Here is a 22,467-nt window from a genome sequence, read left to right on the forward strand (position 1 = left end):
TCTCCCCCCCCAATTTTGGGCTCCCGGCCAGCCCGCGGGGGGGGGCGGCCCCCGCTGTGCCGGGAAGGGGCGGCACCGTCGGGGAAGTTCACGGCAATGGGAGGGGGGGGCACGGCTTTATTGGGGGGCACGGGGGGTGGGAGATAACAGGGGGGCATGGGGGGCATGGCGGGGGGGCCAATGTGGGTCACAGCTATGGGTCTGGCTATGGGTCTGGCTATGGGTTCCCCTATAGGACTCGCTATGGGTCCGGCTATGGGTCCAGCTATGGGTCCAGCTATGGGTCCAGCTATGGGTCCGGCTATGGGTCCGGCTATGGGGCCCACCATGGGTCCTTTTGGGGGTCACAGTGAGGGTCCTGCTATGGGTCCAGCTATGGGTCAGGCTATGGGTCTGTTTGTGGGTCCCAGCATGGATCCCCCCATAGCTGCTGTGGGTCCGGCTATGGGTCCAGCTATGGGGCCCACCATAGGACTCAGCTATGGGTCCAGCTATGGGTCCGGCTGTGGGTCTGGCTATCTGTTCCCCTATAGGACTCGCTATGGGTCTGGATAAGGGTCTGGCTGTGGGTCCAGCTATGGGTCATGCTATGGGTCCCACCATAGGACTCGCTATGGGTCCAGCTGTGGGTCTGGTTATGGGTCCCCCCGTAAGACTTGCTATGGGTCCGGCTATGGGTCGCGCTGTGGGTCCGGCTATGGGTCCCGCTGTGGGTCCCGCTGTGGATCACGCTATGGGTCGCGCTATGGGTCCGGCTATGGGTCGTGCTGTGGGTTGCGCTGTGGGTCCCGCTATGGGTCGCGCTATGGGTCCCGCTGTGGGTCCAGCTATGGGTCCCGCTGTGGGTCGCGCTGTGGGTCTGGTTATGGGTCCCCCTGTAAGACTTGCTATGGGTCGCGCTATGGGTCCAGCTATGGGTCTGGCTATGGGTCCGGCTATGGGTCGCGCTATGGGTCGCGCTGTGGGGCGCGCAGGGGGGCGAAGCGCAGCTGCCCCCCCAGGTGCTGGCGCAGCCAGGGCTGGACGCCGGAAGAGGCTGATGTGGAAGTCGCGGGGGCCGGTGGCCGGGGGGGGGGGGGCGCGCGCAGCAGCCGCCCCTCGGCGTCGCGGCCCCCCCCCCCGGCACGGGTCGAAGGTGCCCCAGCTCAGAACCCCCACCTGTGGGGCACGGATGGGGGGCGGGTTGGGGTCCCCATGGGGTTGGGGACCCCCATGTGGGACCCCCCATTTGGGGACCCTCATTTGGGGACCCCCAACTTAGGGACCCCCATTTGGGGACCCCCATGTGGGACCCCCAGGTTGGAGACCCTCATTTGGGGACCCCAAGTTGGGGACCCCCATTTGGGACCCCCCGTTTAGGGACCCCCAAGTTGGGGACCCCAGGTTGGAGACCCCCATTTGGGGACCCCCCATTTGGAGACCCCCATTTGGGGACCCCAAGTTGGGGACCCCCATTTGGGACCCCCCATTTAGGGACCCCCAACTTAGGGACCCAGGGTTGGGAACCCCAAGTTTGGGGACCCCCCATTTGGGGACCCCCAAGTTGGGGACCCCCCATTTAGGGACCCCCAACTTAGGGACCCAGGGTTGGGGACCCCAGGTTGGAGACCCCCAGGTTTGGGGACCCCCATTTGGGACCCCCAAGTTGGGGACCCCCTGGTTTGGGGACACCCGGGGGGTCCCAGGGGGGTCCCGGGGGGGTCCCGGGGGTCGTTGTTGCCCCCCCCGGCGCTCACCTGGATGAAGCGGTGCCGGCGCTCGAGGAACAGCGAGCTGCCCGACTCCCCTGGGGGCGGGAGGGGGGTGTTGGGGACATCGGGGGGGGATTTGGGGATGTTGGGGGGGGATTTGGGGACACTGGGAGGGGGAAATTTGGGGACATTGGGGACATCGGGACAGGAAATTTGGGATTTGGGGACATTGGGACATGGGGACTGGGGAATTGGGGACATTGGGAGGGGGATTTGGGGACACTGGGGACATGGGGACAGGGGGACACCAGACACCGGGATTTGGGGTCAGGGGGTTATGGGGTCCCAGGGATTTGGGGTCAGGGGGCGTTGGGGACATAGGGACAGGGGACATGGGGTCAGGGGGATATGGGGACACCAGGCCAATGGATTTGGGGTCGGGGGGTTATGGGGCCGTGGGGATTTGGGGTCAGGGGCCTTTTGGGGCTTTTTGGGCTTTTTGGGCTTTTTGGGACCTTTGCAGGCGGTGTCCTCGCGCTGGCCGCCGCTCTCCTGGCCGGTGCAGAGGAAGCGTGGGGTGAGCACGGCCCCCAGGGACGCGTTGGCCAGGGGGGTCCCCGGCTGCACCGCCCCCGCCTCGCAGGTGGCTCGCTGGGGGGCACAGGGGGACGGGGGTCATGGGGAGGTCACAGGGGGGTCACAGAGGGGTCACATAGGGTCACATGGGGTCACGGCTATGGGTCCAGGCTATGGGGCAGGATCCAAGCTATGGGGCAGGGTCTGGGCTATGGGTCTGGGCTATGGGGTGGGATCCAATCTATGGGTCCGAGCTATGGGGCAGAGCCCTGGGTATGGGTCTGGACCCAATCTATGGGTCGGGGCTATGGGGTAGGGCTATGGGTCAGGATCCAAGCTACGGGTCCGAGCTATGGGGCAGGACCCGATCTATGGGTCTGGGCTATGGGGCAGGGCTATGGGTCGGGGGCTCAGCTATGAGTCTGGGCTATGGGTCTGGGTTATGGGGCAGGGCCCTGGCAATGGGTCTGAGCTATGGGGCAGGATTCAATCTATGGGTCTGGGCTATGGGTCCGAGCTATGGGGCAGGGTCTGGGCTATGGGTCTGGACCCAATCTATGGGTTGGGGCTATGGGTCTGGGCTATGGGTCTGGGCTATGGGGCAGGGCCCTGGCTATGGGTCTGGCCCCGATCTATGGGTCTGGGCTATGGGTCTGGCCCCGATCTATGGGTCCGGGCTATGGGTCCGGCCCCAATCTATGGGGCAGGGCTATGGGTCTGGCCCCGATCTATGGGTCTGGGCTATGGGTCCGGCCCCGATCTATGGGGCAGGGCTACGGGTCCGGCCCTGATCTATGGGTCCAGGCTATGGGTCCGGGCTATGGGTCTGGCCCCGATCTATGGGTCAGGGCTATGGGTCCGGCCCCGATCTATGGGTCCGGGCTATGGGTCCGGCCCCGATCTATGGGGCAGGCTATGGGGCAGGACCCAGTCTCTCACCGCCTCGTGCTCCTTGATGGTCACCCTCAGGCGCTGCCCCTGCAGGGACACGAACTCGGCCGGGACCCGCGGGCGGCCCAGGAGCTCAGCCTCTGGGGGGGGCAGGGGGGGGTCAGAGGCAGCCCCCGACCCCCGGGACCCCCCCAAAACCCCCCCGGCCCCCCCCCACCTTGCTCCTCGCAGCTGGTCCCGGGGGGCTTCCTCAGGGCTCTGTTGGCGTCCTCGGTGCAGGGGATGCAGACCCTCCTTTTTTTTGGGGGGGGGGGCACAAAATTTAGGGCTTTTTGGGGGGTCCCGGCTTTGTGGCCCCCCCCCAGCACCCCAAAACTCACCGGGGGGGGCCCTGGGGGTCCCGGCTCGTCCTCCAGCTCCACCAGGGCCACGTCGTAGTCGTAGAATTCGGGGGACCCCCCCGCGCCGCCCCCCCCCGCACGTCGAAGGCTTCGTGGGAGACCCAGGCCCGGATGGGGACCTGGCGGCCCCCCCCTGCACCCCACAGCACCGGGGGGGGGTCAGGGGGGGATTTGGGTCCCCAAGGGGATTTGGGGGGGGGATTTGGGGTCTCTTGAGGCACTGGGGGGGGGGGTCAGGGGGGGATTTGGGGTCCCCAAGGGAATGGGGGGGGTCAGGGGGGGGATTTGGGGTCCTCAGGGGGAATTGGGGGGGGTCAGGGGGGGGATTTGGGTCCTCAGGGGGAGTGGGGGGGGTTTGGGGGGGGGATTGGGGTCCCCCGAGGCATTGGGGTCAGGATTTTGGGGTCCCCTCTGTCATGGGGTCTGGGTTTTGGGGGTCCCCATGGGCATTAGGGTGGGGGTCCCAGGTTTTGGGGTCCCCAGGGGCTTTAGGGTCAGGATTTTGGGGTCCCCTGGGCCATTGGGATCCAGGTTTTGGGGTCCCCTGGGGTATTGGGGTGGGGGTTTTGGGGTGGGGGTTTTGGGGTCCCCTGGTCAATGGGGTCTGGGTTTTGGGGTCCCCTTGGGAATTGGGATCCGGGTTTTGGGGTCCTGTTGGTCAATGGGGTCAGGATTTTGGGGTCCCTTGGGCATTGGGGTGGGGATTTTGGGGTCCCCTTTGTCAATGGGGTCTGGGTTTTGGGGTCCCCTGGGGCATTAGGGTGAGGGTTTGGGGTCCCTTGGGAATTGGGATCCAGGTTTTGGGGTCCCTGGGGTATTGGGGCGGGGTTTTGGGGTCCCGTTGGTCAATGGGTTCTGGGTTTTGGGGTCCCCTGGGCATTAGGGTCAGGATTTTGGGGTCCCCTTTATCAATGGGTTCCAGGTTTTGGGGTCCCCAGGGGCTTTGGGGTGGGGATTTTGGGGTCCCGTTGGTCAATGGGGTCTGGGTTTTGGGGTCCCCTGGGGCATTAGGGTCAGGATTTTGGGGTCCCCTTGGGAATTGGGATCCAGGTTTTGGGGTCCCGTTGGTCAATGGGATCTGGGTTTTGGGGTCCCCTGGGGTATTGGGATCCAGGTTTTGGGGTCCCATGGGGCTTTGGGGTGGGGGTTTTGGGGTCCCCTGGGGTATTGGGGTCAGGATTTTGGGGTCCCCTTGGGAATTGGGGTGGGGGTTTTTGGGGTCCCCATGACCATTAGGGTGGGGGTTTTGGGGTCCCCTGGGGTATTGGGGTGGGGTTTTGGGGTCCCTTTTGTCAATGGGGTCAGGATTTTGGGGTCCCCTGGGCATTGGGATCTGGGTTTTGGGGTCCCCTGGGCATTAGGGTCAGGATTTTGGGGTCCCCTGGGGCATTAGGGTGGGGGTCCTGAGTTTTGGGGTCCCCAGAGGCTTTAGGGTCTGGGTTTTGGGGTCCGCTGTGAATTGGGGTGGGGGTTTTGGGGTGAGGATTTTGGGGTCCCCTGGGGTATTTGGGGTGTGGGTTTTGGGGTGAGGATTTTGGGGTGAGGATTTTGGGGTGAGGATTTTGGGGTGTGGGTTTTGGGGTGTGTGTTTTGGGGGTCCCGTACCCATCTCGGCGCTCCATGTTTGGGGTGGGGGCGCCCCCAGGAAGCAGTGCGCGGCCGTCAGCACCCAGCGGCCCCCCACCAGGGCCCCCCCGCAGCGCTGCTGCGCCCCCGTCTGGGGGGGGGGACACCACGGGGACCCCAATCACCCCAAAGGGTCCCCAAGGGGTCCCCAAATCCCCCAGAGCCCCCCCAATGACCCCCAACCAACCCCAATGGCCCCCAAAGAGTCCCCAGGAGCCCCCCCAATGGCCCCCCATGACCCCAATGACCCCAAATGGCCCCCAATGGCCCCCAAAGACCCCCGGTGGCCCCCAATGACCCCAAAGGTCCCCCCAATGACCCCAAATTGCCCCCAATGACCCCAAATGGCCCCCAATGGCCCCTGATGACCCCCAACCAACCCCAAATGGCCCCCAATGACCCCAAAGGGTCCCCCCAATGGCCCCCAAAGACCCCAAAGGCAACCAAAGACCCCAAAGAGTCCCCCAAGTGCCCCCCCAATGGCCCCCCATGACCCCAATGACCCCAAATGGCCCCCAATGACCCCAAAGGGTCCCCCCAATGACCCCCAATGGCCCCCAAAGGCCCCCAATGACCCCAAATGGAACCCAATGACCCCAAATTACCCCCAATGACCCCAAATGGCCCCCAATGACCCCCAGAAGCCCCCAAAGACCCCCAACGTCCCCCAATGACCCCAAAGGTCCCCCCAATGACCCCCAACAACCCCCAATGACCCCAAATGGCCCCCAAAGACCCCCAACGTCCCCCGATGACCCCAAATGGCCCCCAATGACCCCCAATGGCCCCCAAAGACCCCCAAAGGCAACCAAAGACCCCAAAGAGTCCCCAAGTGCCCCCCAATGGCCCCCCATGACCCCAATGACCCCAAATGGCCCCCAATGACCCCAAAGGGTCCCCCCAATGACCCCCAATGGCCCCCAAAGGCCCCAATGACCCCAAATGGAACCCAATGACCCCAAATTACCCCCAATGACCCCAAATGGCCCCCAATGACCCCCAGAAGCCCCCAAAGACCCCCAACGTCCCCCAATGACCCCAAAGGTCCCCCCAATGACCCCCAACAACCCCCAATGACCCCAAATGGCCCCCAAAGACCCCCAACGTCCCCCGATGACCCCAAATGGCCCCCAATGACCCCCAATGGCCCCCAAAGACCCCCAAAGGCAACCAAAGACCCCAAAGAGTCCCCAAGTGCCCCCCCAATGGCCCCCCATGACCCCAATGACCCCAAATGGCCCCCAATGACCCCAAAGGGTCCCCCCAATGACCCCCAATGGCCCCCAACAGCCCCCAATGACCCCCAAAGACCCCCAAAGGACCCCGATGACCCCCAACAGCCCCCAATGACCCCCAATGACCCCAAATGGCCCCCAAAGACCCCCAGAAGCCCCCAACGCCCCCCAACGCCCCCCAACGCCCCCCAACCACCCCCAACGCCCCCAAATGCTGCCCCCCTCCCCCCCAGTCCCAAACCCACCCTCAGCACCACGTGCCAGGGGGGCGTGCGGCGTCCCCCCCCACCACGACCCCGCAGAGGTCGCCCACGGTGGCGAGGGCCAAGGCCCCCTCCAGGGTCCGGGCCAGGGCGGGGGCGTCCGGCAGCTTGAAGGCGTGGGGCTCCGGGCCCCCCGACGCCACCGCCGCCAGGGCCACCAGGTCTACCTCCAGCGCCCCCACCCCGAAGGCGTAGATCTCTTTGGGGGGGGAGAGGGGTGTGAAATTGGGGTGGGGGGGTAACGTGGGGGTGGGGGGGTGTGAAATGGGGGTGGGGGGGTAACATGGGGCTGGGGGAGGAAAAATGGGGCTGGGGAGGGGGCAATGGGGGGGTAAAATGGGGCTGGGGGGTGTAAAGTGGGGCTATGGGGGGGAGAAATGGGGGTGTGAAATGGGGCTGGGGGGTAAAATTGGGCTGGGGGGGGCTGAAATGGGGCTGGGGGGGTGTAAAGTGGGGCTGGGGGGGTGTGAAATGGGGGTTGGGGGGGCTAAAATGGGGCTGGGGGGGAACAAAATGGGGCTGGGGGGGTGTAAAGTGGGGTTATGGGGGGGCTATGGGGGTGTGAAATGGGGCTGGGGGGGTAAAATGGGGCTGGGGGGGAAAAATGGGGCTGGGGGGGTGTAAAGTGGGGCTGGGGGGGTTAAAATGGGTCTGGGGGCACCGAGGGGGGGGTCTGGGGGTGCCCCCCCCCCGGGGGGGTGGGGGCGGGGGCCGGCTCCGTGCCCTGGCCCAGGCCAAGGCCGAGCGGGGGCCGCGACCGCGCGGGCGGGGGGGGGGGGCAGGGGGGGGGCAGGGGGGGGGGCACCCAAGGGTGGCGCAAGAGCAAACAGGGGGGGGGCAAAGGGCGGCGGGGGGGGGGAGGGGGCGGATTTTGGGACCCAAATCTGCCTGGAGGGGCCCGGGGCACAATTGGGACCCCCCCGGAGCCCCCCCCAAGACCCCCAGAGACCCCCCCAGAGCCCCCAAAAGCCCCCCAGGGACCCCAAACCCCCCCCAATTACCCCAAACCCCCCCCAATGACCCCAACCCCCCCCAAAAAAAAACAAAATCCCCCCCCGATGCCTCCCAAAGCCCCCAAAGCCCCCCCAATGCCCCCCAACCCCCCCGTGATGCCCCCCCCAAACCCCCCCAGCCCCCCCCGACCCCCCTTGCCCCCCACCCACCCAAAAACTCCCGGCGGTCCGGCTCCGTCTCCAGCGCGTCCTCGATCTTGGCCACCGCCTCGCGCGGGTTCCCCCCACGTTGAACCTCCCTGGGGGGGCACGGGGCGATGGAGACCCCCCAAAAAAAACCCAAAGACCCCCCAAAACTCCCCAAAGACCCCCAAAACCCCCAAAGACCCCCCCCAAAATAAAACAGTGACCCCACGTCTCCAATCTTGACCTTCGCCTGCCGCGGGTTCCCGCCGACGTTGACCAACCCAGCGGGACCCCCCAAAACCCCCCAAAATCCCCCAAAATCCCCCTCAAAGTCCCCCAAAGACCCCTGAAGACCCCCAAAGACCCCAAATCCCCCCCCAAAACCCCCAAAGACCCCATATCCTCAATCTTGACCTCTGTCTACCACTCCCTCCAACGTTGACCAACCCAACGGGACGCAAGTCAACCGATACCCCCCGAAACCCCCCAAAACCCCCCAAAACCCCCCCAAATCCCCCTGTAAGCCCCCCTCAAAGACCCCTGAAGACCCCAAATCCCCCCCCCAAAAAAAAACAAGACCCCACATCCTCAACCTTGACCTCCACCTACCATGGTTTCCCTCCAACGTTGACCAACCCAACGGGACGCAACTCAACCGATCCCCCCCAAAACCCCCCAAAACCCCCCCTCAAAGACCCCCAAAGACCCCTGAAGACCCCAAATTCCCCCCAAAACCCCCCAAAGACCCCCAAAGACCCCACATCCTCAACCTTGACCTCCACCTACCATGGTTTCCCTCCAACGTTGACCAACCCAACAGGACGCAACTCAACCGATCCCCCCCAAAACCCCCCAAACCCCCCCAAATCCCCCCATAAGCCCCCCCCAAAGACCCCTGAAGACCCCAACTCCCCCCCAAAACCCCCAAGACCCCATATCCTCAACCTTGACCTCTGCCTACCGCTGTCTTCCTCCAACGTTGACCAACCCAACGGGACGCAAGTCAACCGATACCCCCCAAAACCCCCCAAAACCCCCAAAACCCCCCATAACCCCCCCCTCAAAGACCCCCAAAGACCCCTGAAGACCCCAAATCCCCCCCAAAGACCCCCAAAACCCCACATCCTCAACCTTGACCTCCACCTACCACTGTTTCCCTCCAACGTTGACCAACCCAACGGGACGCAACTCAACCGACACCCCCAAAACCCCCAAAACCCCCCAAAACCCCACCTCAAAGACCCCCAAAGACCCCTGAAGACCCCAAATCCCCCCCAAAGACCCCCAAAACCTCACATCCTCAACCTTGACCTCCACCTACCATGGTTTCCCTCCAACGTTGACCAACCCAACGGGATGCAACTCAACCGATCCCCCCCAAAACCCCCCAAATCCCCCCAAAACAACCCTCAAAGTCCCCCAAAGACCCCTGAAGACCCAAAGACCCCAAATCCCCCCCCAAAGACCCCCAAAGACCCCACATCCTCAACCTTGACCTCCACCTACCGCAGTCTTCCTCCAACATTGACCAACCCAACGGGACACAACTCAACCGATCCCCCCCAAAACCCCCAAAATCCCCCAAAACCCCACCTCAAAGACCCCCAAAGACCCCTGAAGACCCCAAATCCCCCCCAAAGACCCCCAAAACCCCACATCCTCAACCTTGACCTCCGCCTACCGTGATTTCCCTCCAACGTTGACCAACCCAACGGGATGCAAGTCAACCGATCCCCCCCAAAACCCCCCGAAACCCTCCAAAACCACCCATAACCCCCCCCCAAAGACCCCTGAAGACCCCAAACCCTCCAAAACCCCCCAAAGACCCCACATCCTCAACCTTGACCACCACCTACCACTGTTTCCCTCCAACGTTGACCAACCCAACGGGACGCAACTCAACCGACACCCCCCAAAACCCCCCGAAAACCCCCCAAACCACCCAAAACCCCACCTCAAAGACCCCCAAAGACCCCTGAAGACCCCAAATCCCCCCCAAAGACCCCCCAAGACCCCCCAAGACCCCCCATCCTCAATCTTGACCTCTGTCTACCACTGTTTCCCTCCAACGTTGACCAACCCAACGGGACGCAACTCAACCAATACCCCCCAAAACCCCCCAAAACCCCCCGAAACCCCCCCAAATCCCCCCGTAAGCCCCCCCCAAAGACCCCCAAAGACCCCCAAAACTTCCCAAAGACCCCATATCCTCAACCTTGACCTCCACCTACCATGGTTTCCCTCCAACGTTGACCAACCCAACGGGACGCAAGTCAACCGATACCCCCCAAAACCCCCCAAAACCCCCAAAACCCCCCCTCAAAGACCCCCAAAGACCCCTGAAGACCCCAAATCCCCCCCAAACACCCTCCAAGACCCCCCAAGACCCCCCAAGACCCCACATCCTCAACCTTGACCTCCACCTACTGCAGGTTCCCTCCAACGTTGACCAACCCAACGGGACGCAACTCAACCGATACCCCCCAAAAGCCCCCGAAACCCCCCAAAACCCCCATAAATCCCCCCATAACCCCCCCAAACCCCCCCCAGAGCCCACCATCGGTCAGCAGGAACACCACGTGCCGCGTTTGGCGCCAGGCGTCGGGCTGGCCGGCCCGCGCCGCGCGCTCCTTGTGGTAGAGCACCATGTGGTAGACCTCCATCAGCGCCGCCCGCGCGTTGGTGCCCGTCGCGTTCCCGTGCTCTATTTTTTTGGGGGGGGGGACACAAAATCACGGGGGTCCCGGCCCCGTTGTCACCCCCCCCCACCCAAAAGGGGTCGTACCGGCCAGGGTGATGTTGTTGAGGCGCTCGATGGCCTCGTCGGCGTCGGCCGAGGCGTCCTCGGCGGTGGAGAGGGCGACGCGCGCCCGGCTGCCGAAGGAGACGGCGGCGAAACGCAGCGGGACCTCGAAACTGCTCAGCTGGGGGGGGGGCGGGAAATGGGGGGGGGGCTGGGACCGTGCTGGGGGGGGCTGGGGTCATTTGGGGGGGGGGCTGGCACCGTGCTGGGGGGGGCTGGGGTCATTGGGGGGGGGGCTGAGGCTGTTTGGGGGGGCTGGGGTCGTTTGGGTGGGTCCTGGGCTCATTTTGGGGGGTTCCGACCTCATTTGGGGGGTCCTGAGCTCATCTTGGGGGGTCCTGGGATCATTTGGGGGGGGCCCTGGTGCTGTTGGGGGGGGCTGGGATCGTTTTGGGGGGTCCTGATGCTCTTTGGGGGGGCCTGGGATCATTTTGGGGGGTCCTGGGCTCATTTTGAAGGGGTTCCGACCTCATTTGGGGGGTCCTGAGCTCATCTTGGGGGGGCTGGGATCATTTTGGGGGGGTCCTGAGGCTGTTTGGGGGGGCTGGGATCGTTTGGGGGGGTCCTGATCTCATTTTGGGGGGTTCCGACCTCATTTGGGGGGTCCTGAGCTCATCTTGGGGGGGGCTGGGATCATTTGGGGGGGCCTGATGCTCTTTGGGGGGCCTAGAATCATTTGGGGGGGGTCCTGATACCATTTGGGGGGGCCTGGGATCGTTTTGGGGGGATCCTGACCTCATTTTGGGGGGTTCTGAGCTCATCTTGGGGGGGGTCTGGGCTCATTTTGGGGGGGGCTGAGGCTCTTTGGGGGGGCCTGAGGTTGTTTGGGGGGGGCTGGGATTGTTTTGGGGTGTCCCAATCTCATTTGGGGGGTCCTGAGATCATTTGGGGGGGGTCCTGGTGCTGTTCGGGGGGGTCTGCGCTCATTTTGGGGTGCCCCAATCTCATTTGGGGGATCCTGGGATCATTTGGGGGGGGGCTGAGGCTCTTTGGGGGGGGCTGGAATCATTTTGGGGGGTCCTGGGTTCATTTGGGGGGGGCCCTGGTGCTGTTGGGGGGGGCTGGGATCGTTTTGGGGGGTCCTGATGCTCTTTGGGGGGGCCTAGAATCATTTGGGGGGGTCCTGATCTCATTTTGGGGGGTTCCAACCTCATTTGGGGGGTCCTGAGCTCATCTTGGGGGGGGTCTGGGCTCATTTGGGGGGGTCCTGATGCCATTTGGGGGGCCTGGGCTCATTTTGGGAGTCGACCCCGACTCCCCTTGACCCCAAATCCCCCCTGAAGCCCCCCAAAGCCCCCAGACTCTATTTAGAGCCCCCCAACCCCAACTGGAGACCCCAAAACCCAACTGGAAGCCCCCCAACCCCAACGCAACCAAGACCCAACACCCAAACCCCCAGCCCCAAGCCCCCCGCCCCCGACTCCCCTTGACCCCAAACCCCTCCCCAAATCCCCCCAAGCCCCCCCAAGGCCCCCAGACCCTATTTAGAGCCCCCAACCCCAACTGGAGACCCCCAAACCCAACTGGAGACCCCCAAACCCAACTGGAGATGCCCAACCCAAGACCCAACACCCAAACCCCCAAACCCAAACCCCCGCCCCGACTCCCCTTGACCCCAAACCCCTCCCCAAATTCCCCTAAGCCCCCCCAAAGCCCCCAGACTCTATTTAGAGCCCCCCAACCCCAACTGGAGACCCCAAAACCCAACTGGAAGCCCCCCAACCCCAACGCAACCAAGACCCAACACCCAAACCCCCAACCCCAAACCCCCCGCCCCCGACTCCCCTTGACCCCAAATCCCCCCTGAAGCCCCCAGACCCCATTTGGAGCCCCCAGACCCAATTTAGAGCCCCCCAACCCCAACTGGAGACCCCAAAACCCAACTGGAGACCCTCAACCCCAACGCAACCAAGACCCAACACCCAAACCCCCAACCCCAAACCCCCCGACCCCGACTCCCCTTGACCCCAAACCCCTCCCCAAATTCCCCCAAGCTCCCCCAAAGCCCCCAGACCCTATTTAGAGCCCCCCAACCCCAACTGGAGACCCCAAAACCCAACTGGAGACCCCAAAACCCAACTGGAGATGCCCAACCTAAGACCCAACACCCAAACCCCCAACCCCAAACCCCCCGACCCCGACTCCCCTTGACCCCAAATCCCCCCTGAAGCCCCCAGACCCCATTTGGAGCCCCCAGACCCAATTTAGAGCCCCCCAACCCCAACTGGAGACCCCCAAACCCAACTGGAAGCCCCCCAACCCCAACGCAACCAAGACCCAACACCCAACCCCCCAACCCCAAACCCCCCGACCCCAACTCCCCTTGACCCCAAATCCCCCCTGAAGCCCCCAGACCGCATTTGGAGCCCCCAGACCCAATTTAGAGCCCCCCAACCCCAATTGAAACCCCCAAACCCAACTGGAGACACCCAAACCCAACTGGAAGCCCCCCAACCCCAACACAACCAAGACCCAGCCCCCAAACCCCCAACCCCAAACCCCCCGACCCCGACTCCCCTTGACCCCAAACCCCTCCCCAAATCCCCCCAAGCCCCCCCAAAGCCCCCAGACCCTATTTAGAGCCTCCCAACCCCAACTGGAGACCCCAAAACCCAACTGGAGACCCCCAAACCCAACTGGAGATGCCCAACCCAAGACCCAACACCCAAACCCCCACCCCAAACCCCCCGCCCCCGACTCCCCTTGACCCCAAACCCCTCCCCCAGCCCCCCGAAGCCCCCCCACGCCCCCCCAAGCCCCCCCAGCCCCCCCCCAAGCCCCCCACCCTATCGATGAGGGCGGTGGCCCCGCGCTGCAGGGTGCGGAAGGCGCCGGGGCCGACGCTGCCGGAGGCGTCGAGGAGGACGTAGACGTGGAGCGCCCCCGAGCGGCTCAGCACCACGCGGCGGCCCAGCGACGAGCCTGAATGACGTCATCATGACGTCATCGTGACGTCATCATGACGTCATCGTGATGTCATCGGGGGGGGCGGGGCTCACCGCTGTCGTTGCGGGCCCCCGCTCGCTCCAGGAGGGCGCCGAAGGAGGCGCCAAGACCGGCGGAGACGTCCTCGGGGGTGTCGAAGGAGAAGGGGTCTGGGGGGTCACGGGGGGTTAGGGGGGAATTTGGGGGGTCACGGGGGGGTCATGGGGGGATTTGGGGGGATTTGGGGGGATTTGGGGGGTGTGGGGTCAGTGGGGTGGGGGGATATGGGGTTATAGGGATATTGGGGTGTGGGGATAAGGGGTTATGGGGTCAGTGGGGTTATGGGGTCATTGGGGTGGGGGGATATTGGGGTGTGGGGATAAGGGGTTATGGGGTCAGTGGGGTTATGGGGTCATTGGGGTGGGGGGATATTGGGGTGTGGGTTATTGGGGTTATGGGGTCAGTGGGGTGGGGGTGAGGGAGTTATAGGGATATTGGGGTGTGGGGATAAGGGGTTATGGGGTCAGTGGGGTTATAGGGTCAGGGGGTCATGGGGTCGGGGGGTTATAGGGTCAGGGGGTTATAGGGTCGGGGGGTTATGGGGTCAGGGGGTTATAGGGTCAGGGGGGTTATAGGGTCAGGGGTTATAGGGTCAGGGGGTTATGGGGTCAGGGGGGTTATAGGGTCGGGGGGTTATGGGGTCAGGGGGTCATGGGGTCGGGGGTTATAGGGTCAGGGGGTTATAGGGTCAGGGGGTTATAGGGTCGGGGGGTTATGGGGTCAGGGGGTTATGGGGTCAGGGGGTTATAGGGTCTGGGGGTTATAGGGTCGGGGGTTATAGGGTCGGGGGGTTATGGGGTCAGGGGGGTTATAGGGTCAGGGGGTTATAGGGTCGGGGGGGTTATAGGGTCAGGGGGTATAGGGTCAGGGGGGTTATAGGGTCAGGGGGTTATGGGGTCAGGGGTTATAGGGTCAGGGGGTTATAGGGTCGGGGGGTTATGGGGTCAGGGGGGTTATGGGGTCAGGGGTTATAGGGTCAGGGGGGTTATAGGGTCAGGGGGTTATAGGGTCAGGGGGGTTATAGGGTCAGGGGGTTATGGGGTCGAGGGTTATAGGGTCAGGGGTTATAGGGTCAGGGGGTTATAGGGTCGGGGGGGGCTATGGGATCAGGGGGTTATAGGGTCAGGGGGTTATGGGGTCGGGGGGTTATAGGGTCAGGGGGGTTATAGGGTCAGGGGGTTATAGGGTCAGGGGGGTTATGGGGTCGAGGGGTTATGGGGTCAGGGGGTTATGGGGTCAGGGTTTATAGGGTCAGGGGTCATGGGGTCAGGGGTCATGGGGTCACTCACGCCGGCAGCTGGGCTCGGGTCCCGACCACTGCCCCGTGTCCAGGCAGCGCCGCCGGGGGGGTCCCAGGAGCTGCAGCCCCGGCCCGCAGCGCACCCCCACCTCGGCCCCCCGCCACCGGCCCCCCCCGTCGTCACCCCCCGGCCGGGGCCGGCGCCGGGGGGCAGTCACCTGCTGGGGGGGCGTCAGGGGGGGGGCCCAGGGGGGGCAGGACCCCCCAGAGCCCCCCCCAAATAACCCCCAAACTCCCCCCCCCCCAAAGAAAGAAAATCCCACTTCTTTCACCCAAATCCCCCCTTTTTGGGGTCTTTTTGGGGCCCTTTTGGGGTCTCCCAGAGCCCTTTTGGGGCTTTTTTGGGGCCTTTTTGCGGTATTTTGGAGCCTCCTGGATCCTTTTTGAGGCCTTTTTGGGGTCTTTTTGGGGCCCTTTTGGGGCCTTTTTGGTGCCTCCCAGAGCCCTTTTGGGGCCTTTTTGGGGTCTTTTGGGGCCTTTTTTGGCCCTTTTTAGGGCCTCCCACAGCCCTTTTGGGGCCCTTTTGGGGCATTTTATGGTTTCCCAAATCCCTTTTCGGGCCCTTTTTGGGGCCCTTTTTGTCCCTTTGGGGCCCTTTTCGTCCCTTTTAGTCCCTTTTTGGCCCTTTTTGGGGCCTTTTGGGGGTCCCTTTTGGTGTCTCCCAGATCCCTTTCGGGGCCTTTTCGGACCCTTTTTGGGGCCCTTTTAGGCCTTTTTCGTCCCTTTTTGGCCCCATTTCGGCCCTTTTCGGCCCTTTTTGGGGCCCTTTTTGGGGCCTTTTTGGGGGTCCCTTTTGGGCTCTCCCAGATCCCTTTCTTGGCCTTTTTGGGCCCTTTTTGGGGCCCTTTTTGGCCCTTTTTGTGCCCTTTTAGGCCCTTTTTGGGGCGTTTTTTGGTGTCCTTTTCGGGCCCTTTTTGGGTTCCCTTTTGGGGTCTTCCAGATCCCTTTCTTGGCCTTTTTGGGCCCTTTTTGGGGACTTTTGTCCTTTTCGGCCCTTTTTGGGGCCTTTTTTGGGTTCCCTTTTGGTGTCTCCCAGATCCCTTTCGGGCCCTTTTTGGCTCTTTTGGGCCCTTTTTGTGCCCTTTTTGGGGCCCTTTTCGGGCCCTTTTCATCCCTTTTCCTCCCTTTTTGTCCCATTTCGTCCCTTTTTGTCCCTTTTCTTTTGCTTTTTTTTGGGGTTCCCTCACCGCCGTCGTCGCAGACGGGGGGGGTCCCGCTCCAGACCCCCCCTTTTTGGCAGCGCAGCCGGGGGGTCCCGCGCAGGACGAAGCCGTCGTCGCACTCGAAGCTCACGGAGCTGCCGGGGGGGTGGGCGGGGAGCCGGGGGGCTACGGCCCCATTGGGGAACCCCAGGGGGGCCGGGCAGCGGGGGGGGGCTGCGGGGACCCCCCCCAGTCAGGGGGCGTGGGGGGGGGGAACTGGGACCAGTTGGGTCTCGCCCCCCCCCCCAGGTGGGGTTTGGGGGCGTTTGGGTGCCCCCCAGGGGTTTTTTGCGGTGTCGCCCCCCCCCCATGGAACCCGTTGTGGGGTGGGGAAAAAACAGATTGGGGACCCAAAATGAGCCAAAAATAGGATTAAGACCCAAAATTCCCCCAAAACCCAGATTTGGGGACCCCCAATGCCCCAAAACCCAGATTTAGGAATCCCAATTCCCCCCAAAAAACAGAATTAAGGCCCCAAATTCCCCAAATCCCAGATTTAATGATTCCAGTTCCCCCCCCCAAAAAAAACAGAATTAAGGCCCCAAAATTCCCCCCAAAACCCCAGATTAGGGGACCCCCAAGGCCCCCAAAACTCACCCAAGGGACCCCGATTCTCCCCAAAATACAATTAAGGCCCCCAAATTCCCCAAATCCCAAATATGGAGACCCAAATCCCCCCAAATCCCAGATTTAAGACCTCCGATCCCCTAAATCCCACCTTTACCCCCCCCAAAATCCCCCTAGCCCCCCAAAATCCTCCCAACCCCCCCCAAATCCCCCAAACACCCCCAAATTTGGGTTCCCCAACCCCAACCCCCCCCCTTCGAGCCCCCCAACCCCCCTGTCCCCAGCATTTAAACACCCCAATTCCCCCCAAAACCCCATATTTAACACCCCCAATCCCCTAACCCCCCCAACCAGCCCCCAAAATCCCCCAAACCCCCCCAAAACCCCCTCAACCCCCCCCTTCGAGCCCCCCACCCCCCCTGTCCCCATCATTTAAATACCCCAATCCCCCCCAAACCCCATATTTAACACCCCCAATTCCCGAACCCCCCCAAAACCCCCTCTAAGCCCCCCCACCCCCCCCAAACCCCCCAAATTTGGGTTCTGACCCCCCAAACCCCCCCAACCCCCCCCTTAGCGACCTCCAACCCCCCTGTCCCCATCATTTAAACACCCCAATCCCCCCCAAAAACCCCATATTTAAGATCCCAAATCCCCCAAATCCCACTTTCACCCCCAAAATCCCCAAAACCCCCCAAAACTCCCCCAAACCCCCCCAAGCCCCCCTTAGGGCCCCCCAACCCCCCTGTCCCCATCATTTAAAGACCCCAAAACCCCATATTTAAGATCCCAAATCCCCCAAATCCCACCTTCACCCCCCCAAAAAACTTCCCCCACCCCTTCAAACCCCCCTAAAGCCTCCCAAAATCCCCCAAATTTGGGTTCTGACCCCCCGAAACCCCCACCTTAGAGCCCCCCAACCCCCTGTCCCCAGCATTTAAACACCCCAATCGCCCCAAAACCCCATATTTAACACCCCAATTCCCGAACCCCCCCAAAACCCCCTCTAAGCCCCCCCAAACCCCCCCCAAATCCCCAAAATTTGGGTTCTGACCCCCACAAACCCCCCCAAAGCCCCCCTTCGAGCCCCCAACCCCCCTGTCCCCATCATTTAAACACCCCAATCCCCCCCAAACCCCATATTTAAGATTCCCAAATCCCCCAAACCCCCCCTCCCCCCCCAAAAATCCCCAAAACCCCCCCAAACCCCCCCAAAACCCCCCCCGGAACCTTTCTCCCCGGAACCCTCCTCCCTTCGCTCCCCGTTCCCCCCCCGGCTCCATTTCCCCCCTCCCCCCCCCCTCCCCCTCCTTGTGCCCCCTCCAAACCCTTCCCCCCCCCGCCCCCCCCCTCCGAACCTCGTCGCGGCTCCTCCGGGCCCGGCCTCCCCCGGCCCCCCCCCCCGCTGCCGCCCCCAGCCCGGGGGTCGCGGGTACGTCCGGGGGGGGGGGGGGGCCCCGGATTTTGGGGGGGGGGCGAACGGGGCGGGGGGGGCGCTTGGGGGGCGCCGGGGAGGGCGAGGAGCAGCAGCGGCAGCGCCCACGGGGACATCGCGGGGCCTCTGGGGGGGGGGCGGGGGGGGGGGCGGGGGGGGCGGGGAGGGGCCCCGGACCCCCCCCACCCCCCCCACCCCCACCCCACCCCCACCCCCCCCTCGGGCCCCCCCCGGTTTTTTTTTTTGGCCCCCCCCCCATTTTGCCCCTCCCCCCCCGGCGTTGCCATGGGAACCGTGGGGGGAGGGGGAGGGGCCCCCCCACCCCCCCCCACCCCCCCCACCCCCCCCCCCCCCCCACCCCCCCACCCCCCCCCCACCCCCACCCCCCCTCGGGCCCCCCCCGTTTTTTTTTTTGCCCCCTCCCCCCCATTTTGCCCCTCCCCCCCCCCCGCGTTGCCATGGGAACCGTGGGGGGGGGCGGGGGGGGAGGGGGGGAGGGGTGGTGACGTCATAGCCCCCCCCAAAAAAATTGGGGGGGGGGGGGGTCCCATAATGCACCGCGGTTTTTTTTGGGGGGGGGGGAATTGGGGGGGGGGTAATGGGGGGGGGGGCGGTGCTGACGTCATCGCCGGGCTCTCTCCGCAGGTCGAGGTCACGTGACTGCGCCCCCCCCCCTCCCAGTGCTCCCAGTTGGATCCCAGTTGGCTCCCAGTGACCCCTCCCAGTGCGCCCAGTGACCCCCCCGCTGCTCCCTCCCAGTACTCCCAGTAACCCCTCCCAGTAACTCCCAGTAGCCCCTCCCAGTAACTCCCAGTAGCCCCTCCCAGTGACCCCCCAGTGCTCCCAGTTCCCCCCCCCAGTGACCTCCCCCAGTAACGCCCCGTTCCTCCCTCCCAGTAACTCCCAGTAGCCCCTCCCAGTACTCCCAGTAACCCCTCCCAGTAACTCCCATTAACCCCTCCCAGTACTCCCAGTAACCCCTCCCAGTAACTCCCAGTAACCCCTCCCAGTACTCCCAGTAACCCCTCCCAGTAAGTCCCAGTGCCCCCAGTTTCCCTCTGACCCCCTTGTCCCCACTCTCTCCCAGTCCCTCCCAGTCCCCCCATTTCCCTCCATTCCTCCCCATTCCTCCCTCTCCTCATTCCCAGTCCCTCCCAGTCCCATCCTAGTCCCCCCCAGTCCCCCCCAGTCCCCTTCCCAGTCCCTCCCAGTCCCCTCCCAGTCCCCCCAGCACCCTCCCAGTCCCTCCCAGTCACTCCCAATCCCCCCCAGCACCCTCCCAGTCCCTCCCAGTCCCCCATTTCCCCTGTTTCCCCATTCCCAGTCCCTCCCAGTATCCCATTTCCCCCCATTTCCCCCCATTTCCCCCCATTTCCCCCTTCCCAGTCCCTCCCAGTCCCTCCCAGTCCCCCCCAGTCCCTCATTTCCCCCCATTTCCCCACTCCCAGTCTCTCCCACTCCCCCTATACTCCCCTCCCAGTCCTTCCCAGTCCCTCCCAGTCCCCCATTTCCCCCAATTTCCCCCATTTCTCCCCATTTCCCCCCCTCCCAGTCCCTCCCAGTCCCTCCCAGTCCCCCATTTCCCCCCATTCTCCCCATTTCTCCCCTCCCAGTCCGTCCCAGTCCCTCCAGTCCTCTTCCAGTCCCCTCCCAGTCTCCCCGGTCCCCCCCACTCCCTCCCAGTCCTCTTCCAGTCTCTCCCAGTCCCTCCCAGTCCCCCATTTCCCCCATTTCCCCCTCTCCCAGTCCTCCTATCACCCTTCCCACTCCCTCCCAGTCCCTCCCAGTCCCCCCACTCTCTCCCACTCCCTCCCAGTCACCTCCCAGTCCCTCCCAGTCCCTCCCAGTCCCCCATTTCCCCTATTTCCCCCCTCCCACTCCCTCCCACTGTCCCCCACTCCCCCTATACCCCTCTCCCAGTCCCTCCCAGTCCCCTCCCAGTTCCCCCCACTCTCTCCCACTCTCTTCCACTCCCCCCACTCTCTCCCAGTCCCTCCCAGTCTCTCCCAGTCCCTCCCAGTCCCTCCCAGTCCTCTTCCAGTCCCCCCACACCCCTCCCAGCACCCTCCCAGTCCCTCCCAGTCCCTCCCAGTCCCCCATTTCCCCCAATTTCCCCCGTTGCCCATTCCCCCTCTCCCAGTCCCTCCCAGTCCCTCCCAATTCCCTCCCAGTCCCTCCCAGTCCCTCCCATCCTCTCCCAGTCCCCCCCACACCCTCCCAGCACCCTCCCAGTGCTCCCAGTCCCTCCCAGTCCCCCCACTCCCCCCTATACCCCCTCCCAGTGCCCCCAGTCCCTCCCAGTGCTCCCCGTGCCCCACCATGTCCTCCTGCGCCGAAGTCCTCCGCTTCCAGCTGCCGGGCCACGAGGGCGGCGGCCTTGCGCGGCATGACCCGGCTCCGCGCCGAGGAGCGCTTCTGCGACGTCACCATCGTGGCCCGCAGCCTGCGCTTCCGCGGCCACCGCGTCATCCTGGCCGCCTGCTCGCCCTTCCTCCGCGACCAGTTCCTCCTCAACCCGGCGGCCGAGCTCGTCTCGCTAGCCCACCGCGCCCGGGTGCTGGCCGACCTCCTCCTCTCCTGCTACACCGGGGCGCTCGAATTCGCCGGTCGGGATTTAGTCAGACTCCTCGGACGACAGTTACCTTGCGCGGTGGACACGTGGTGGAGCGCTGCCGCGGCGCCTTGGCGCGCTTCATCCACCCGGCGCCCCCCGAGCCCCCGCTGCTGCGCCCGCCCAAACAGGAGGAGGGTGGGGGTGGGGGAGGAGGCGGAGGGGAGCAGGCGCCCGATGTTGAAGGTGGAAACAGAGCACGGTGACGGCGACGGCGGTGAGCGCGGCGGTGATGGCGGTGCGGAGGTGCCGACGGCGTCGCCGGCGCCCGCGGTGGTGGAGGCGGTGGTGGAGGCGCCGCGGGCGCCGCCGCTCGGCGTGGTGAGGGCGGTTGAGCTGGCCGAGACGCCCCCGAAGGAGAGGGGGTCCTCATCTTCCCCGGCGCCATGGAGAGGGGGGATCGCGCCGCCGCCGCCGGCCGGGATGCGGTCGGCACCGCTGCCATCATCATCATCGTCATCGTCATCATCATCATCATCGTTGTTTTGCGCCCCGGCGCCATGCGGGAAGTGCGGCTTCCAGAGATGGAGAGAAGTTGGTGTTCCACATGCGCGCCCAACATTCCGTCTTCATGTGCCCCGTGGGAAGCAGTTCAACCACAGCAGCAACCTCAACCGGCACATGAACGTACACCGACGGCGTCAAGTCCCACGGCTTCGGCGTACTCCGGCAAGAGCTTCACGCAGAAGTCCACCCTGCACGACCACATGAACCTGCACAGCGGCGAGCGGCCCTACCGCTGCTCCTACTGCGACGTCCGCTTCGCCCACAAGCCCGCCATCCGCCGCCACCTCAAGGGCGCCTCCGGCAAAACCACCGCCGAGAACGTGCTGGAGGCCAGCGTGGCCGAGATCAAGGTCTTGGTGCATTGAGTTGCGGGGCGGGCGCCCGGCCCACCCCCCTCCCACACCGTGCCCCGGCACCGCTCAGGGTGGGCGCCCGCGCTCTCGGCAGCCAGGGTTTGGTGCTGCCGGGGGACGCTGCCGGCTTCGGGGCGGTGACATCAGGGCGAGGGGGGCTGCTGGGGGTAACTGACAACTCAAAGTGGTGCTTGGTGAGCAGGATGGTGGCGTGCAGACCGGACGTTGGCTGGTGGGGGCGGCCAACTGGGACGCTGTGGTTGGCCATCGGTTGATGGGTTTGGCCAACTGGAACGCTATGGTTGGTCATTGACTGAAGGGTTTGGCCAACTGGAACGCCATCGTTCCATCATTGGTTGATGGATTTGGCCAACTGGGACACTGTGGTTGGTCATCGACTGATGGGTTTGGTCAACGGAACATTTGGCAATGGGTTTGGCCAACTGGAACACCATGGTTGGTGATGGACTGATGGGTTTGGTCAACAGAACATTGGGCAATGGGTTTGGCCAACTGGAACGCTGTGGTTGATGATCGACCGATGGATTTGGCCAATCGAAACTCCATCGTTCATCATTGGTTGATGGATTTGGCCAAGTGGGACGCTGTGGTTGGCCATCGGTTGATGGATTTGGCCAACGGAGATGGTTGATGGGTTTGGTCGACTGGAACGCCGTAGATTGATAATTGGTTGAAGGATTTGGCCAACTGGGCAGTTGTGGTTGGCCATCGGTTGATGGGTTTGGCCAACGGAACATTGGGCGATGGATTTGGCCAACTGGAACACCATTAGTGATCAGCTGAAGGATTTGGCCAACTGGGACAGTCTGGGTGTGCGACTGATGGGTTTAGGCCAACGGAACATTGGGCGATGAATTTGGC

General features: G+C 64.1%; 2 protein-coding genes across 2 annotated transcripts; one reads left to right on the forward strand and one right to left on the reverse strand.

Annotated features, from left to right (window-relative positions):
• Positions 1-97: 97 nt before the first annotated feature.
• On the reverse strand, positions 98-18,238 carry C2 (complement C2). The gene is given in 21 exon segments (XM_072024762.1): positions 98-1,025; positions 1,027-1,158; positions 1,737-1,786; positions 2,207-2,342; positions 3,207-3,298; positions 3,376-3,455; positions 3,543-3,622; positions 3,625-3,692; positions 5,165-5,276; positions 6,666-6,706; positions 6,709-6,882; positions 7,847-7,915; positions 7,918-7,935; positions 10,380-10,526; positions 10,608-10,746; positions 13,411-13,547; positions 13,625-13,720; positions 14,900-15,033; positions 15,035-15,071; positions 16,098-16,286; positions 18,038-18,238. Coding segments are annotated over 21 exon segments (2,202 nt in total). The 5' UTR covers positions 18,231-18,238; the 3' UTR covers positions 98-947.
• Positions 18,239-20,433: 2,195 nt separating this feature from the next.
• Positions 20,434-21,747, forward strand: ZBTB12 (zinc finger and BTB domain containing 12). The gene is given in 6 exon segments (XM_072024712.1): positions 20,434-20,481; positions 20,483-20,741; positions 20,744-20,869; positions 20,922-21,361; positions 21,363-21,389; positions 21,391-21,747. Coding segments are annotated over 6 exon segments (1,107 nt in total). The 3' UTR covers positions 21,598-21,747.
• The last annotated feature ends 720 nt before the right edge of the window (positions 21,748-22,467 follow it).

The sequence above is a fragment of the Anas platyrhynchos genome, chromosome 17 (genome assembly GCF_047663525.1).
Source record: "Anas platyrhynchos isolate ZD024472 breed Pekin duck chromosome 17, IASCAAS_PekinDuck_T2T, whole genome shotgun sequence".
Taxonomy (NCBI): Eukaryota; Metazoa; Chordata; class Aves; order Anseriformes; family Anatidae; genus Anas; species Anas platyrhynchos.